The 2,092-nt window shown below is 39.7% G+C and overlaps 1 protein-coding gene across 2 annotated transcripts in view; it reads right to left on the bottom strand.

Moving 5' to 3' along the window:
* LOC107690255 (UPF0472 protein C16orf72 homolog) overlaps nt 1-2,092 on the bottom strand; it is a 6,348-nt gene that overhangs the window by 2,490 nt on the left and 1,766 nt on the right. For both annotated transcript variants that reach the window (XM_016488522.1, XM_016488521.1), the window contains exons 2-3: nt 619-699; nt 243-518 (exon numbers count right to left, since the gene is read on the bottom strand). In XM_016488522.1, coding sequence (XP_016344008.1) covers nt 243-518; nt 619-699 — 357 coding nt within the window. The remainder of the gene's footprint in view (nt 1-242; nt 519-618; nt 700-2,092) is intronic.

The following is a 2,092-nucleotide window of genomic DNA, read 5'->3' as shown; positions in this document are numbered from 1 at the left end:
TATAATGTAAAATATATACCATTATATAGCATCCAATAATATTAGCTCTATACAATTAATTTATAGAGGTGAAAAAAAATCATTATATATATCAACCAAATACTATACTATTGCATTTAAAATAACCACCATATATAAACTACAAAGTGCAGTTGCTAAATGTTAAGACAAATATGTGCACTGATATACACAATCACGTTCAGTCAGCTGTATCTTAACTATGAGCGGGCAGTAATATTTACCATGTAGTGCTATGGCCTCACAGAAGGGCTGTAAATCAGTCTCTTCAGATGATACTGTGACTGATGAAGGTGGTCGGTTAGGAGACATGACAGTCAGTTTGGGGGCTGCTCTAGAAGTCCTTGGTGGTGGCGCTTTACCACATAGGACACTTATCAAATCCTCCCTTCGTATAGATCTCCTTCGCTTTTTTACCCAGGCCAAAACATCTTTATTACGTCGCTGATGACCAATCTGGATTCCTAAGTCAAAGCTCCTCTTGTGTGCATCAATGCTCTCTGTTGAACGGATCACAGTCAGAAGTAATTATGTATTCAATTTATTCAACAGTGTTGGGCTCTAGATATGTGCAAACTCAAATATGTAATAATGAGATACCTTTGTAAAGATTAGTCACTGCTGTTGCAGCGTTCTGAAATGGAGACCACAATGACAGTCCTTGCTGATGACAGACTCGATCTGCAAGACAGGAGTAAAATCAGGGATGCTCGCATGGCATTAAAGACAGCAAAGATTACTAAAATAGGTCCAGAAAAGCATTCAGATAGGATTTCTATTGTTAACCTTTACACTAAATATTAGGAAACACACAGAAAATACTTTTTATAACTGTGTAAACAATACACATTGAATTCCACTGGTTTTGCAATGGATTAAACCAAAATTCACAAATGTCAACACTATTTAAAAAGAGTCATTAAGTGCCTAAGCATAAAAGAGCTAATTTATTGCCTAAATAAGAAGCACTCACCATTTTACACATTTGCACATCAGCATGCCAAGATACATTTATAAAGATAGTTCAGCGGTCTAGCCTAGGTCATCATTCACGTCTATTGTATCGAAAAGGATACAATGAAAGTGAATGATAACTGAGGCTGTCGATACCTAACATTCTTTTAAGTTCCACAAAGAATATTCATACAGGTTTGAAACAACATGTGTTAGTAGTTAGTAAACAAGAGAATATTCATTAAAGAGCATATTCGCTGTTTTTAGTGGAAAGGAGAAAAAAAAGAATAACAATAATTTTTATGATTTTATTTCATATTGTTTTTATTTTATTTCAAATATCGCCTATGTTAACCAGACAACGGCTGTGCCAAACCCTAGTGTCCTTCCTACACGGACAATATATTAGGGAAACATAGGTGCGTTCGACCGTGCCTCTTTTGCACAATGGCAGGCAGTTAAGTACACTTGGTTTCGAAACACGGCCACAAAAGGACATAAGCTAGCTCACTAACCGGCAGAGCTTTATGTCAAAATGCGTAATTTTATAAGCCTATAACACGTAAATGCGTTCCACTCAAAAATAAGCTTTCCAGTACAGACAGTTTAACCGAGAGTTACAAAAAAACTCATGTTAAGTGGCTAACTAGCCGGCTTTCCGGCTAGCCGGTTAGCAAGGCCACTATTGGCGCTTTTCCACTGCGTGGTACGACACGGCTCGGCACGGCTCAGTACGGTACGGCACGGCACGGTTCGGCTCGGCACGTTTTGCGTTTCCACTGCAGTTTAGTATCGCTTTAGAGTGGGCGGGATTATTCACATGTTGTTATAGTTGCGCCGCCTCTACTACCACGACTCTTAACAAAATTTTTCATTCCGCGTCGCCCCATCAAGCTCTCACTGGATCCGCTCCTCTGCTATCAACGAGAGCAACGTCTGTACTTCCTCAACAGGGGGAACAACCACTTTTTGGTTGTTAAAAAAGGTGCGCTCGTTCAAAACAGTTGCATTCGATCCTTCGCTGGCTGTGCTGATTTAAATCTAGCGGTTCTGTTGTGTTTGTGTCGCAAGTTCAGTGAGCAGGCAGTGACGATTCTCTCCGGCCAATCCGTGATCAGCC

Source organism: Sinocyclocheilus anshuiensis, unplaced genomic scaffold (genome assembly GCF_001515605.1).
Source record: "Sinocyclocheilus anshuiensis isolate Anshui unplaced genomic scaffold, SAMN03320099.WGS_v1.1 scaffold461, whole genome shotgun sequence".
Taxonomy (NCBI): Eukaryota; Metazoa; Chordata; class Actinopteri; order Cypriniformes; family Cyprinidae; genus Sinocyclocheilus; species Sinocyclocheilus anshuiensis.
The sequence above is the reverse complement of the archived record's forward strand: the minus strand, read 5'-3'. Positions and strand labels throughout refer to the sequence as shown.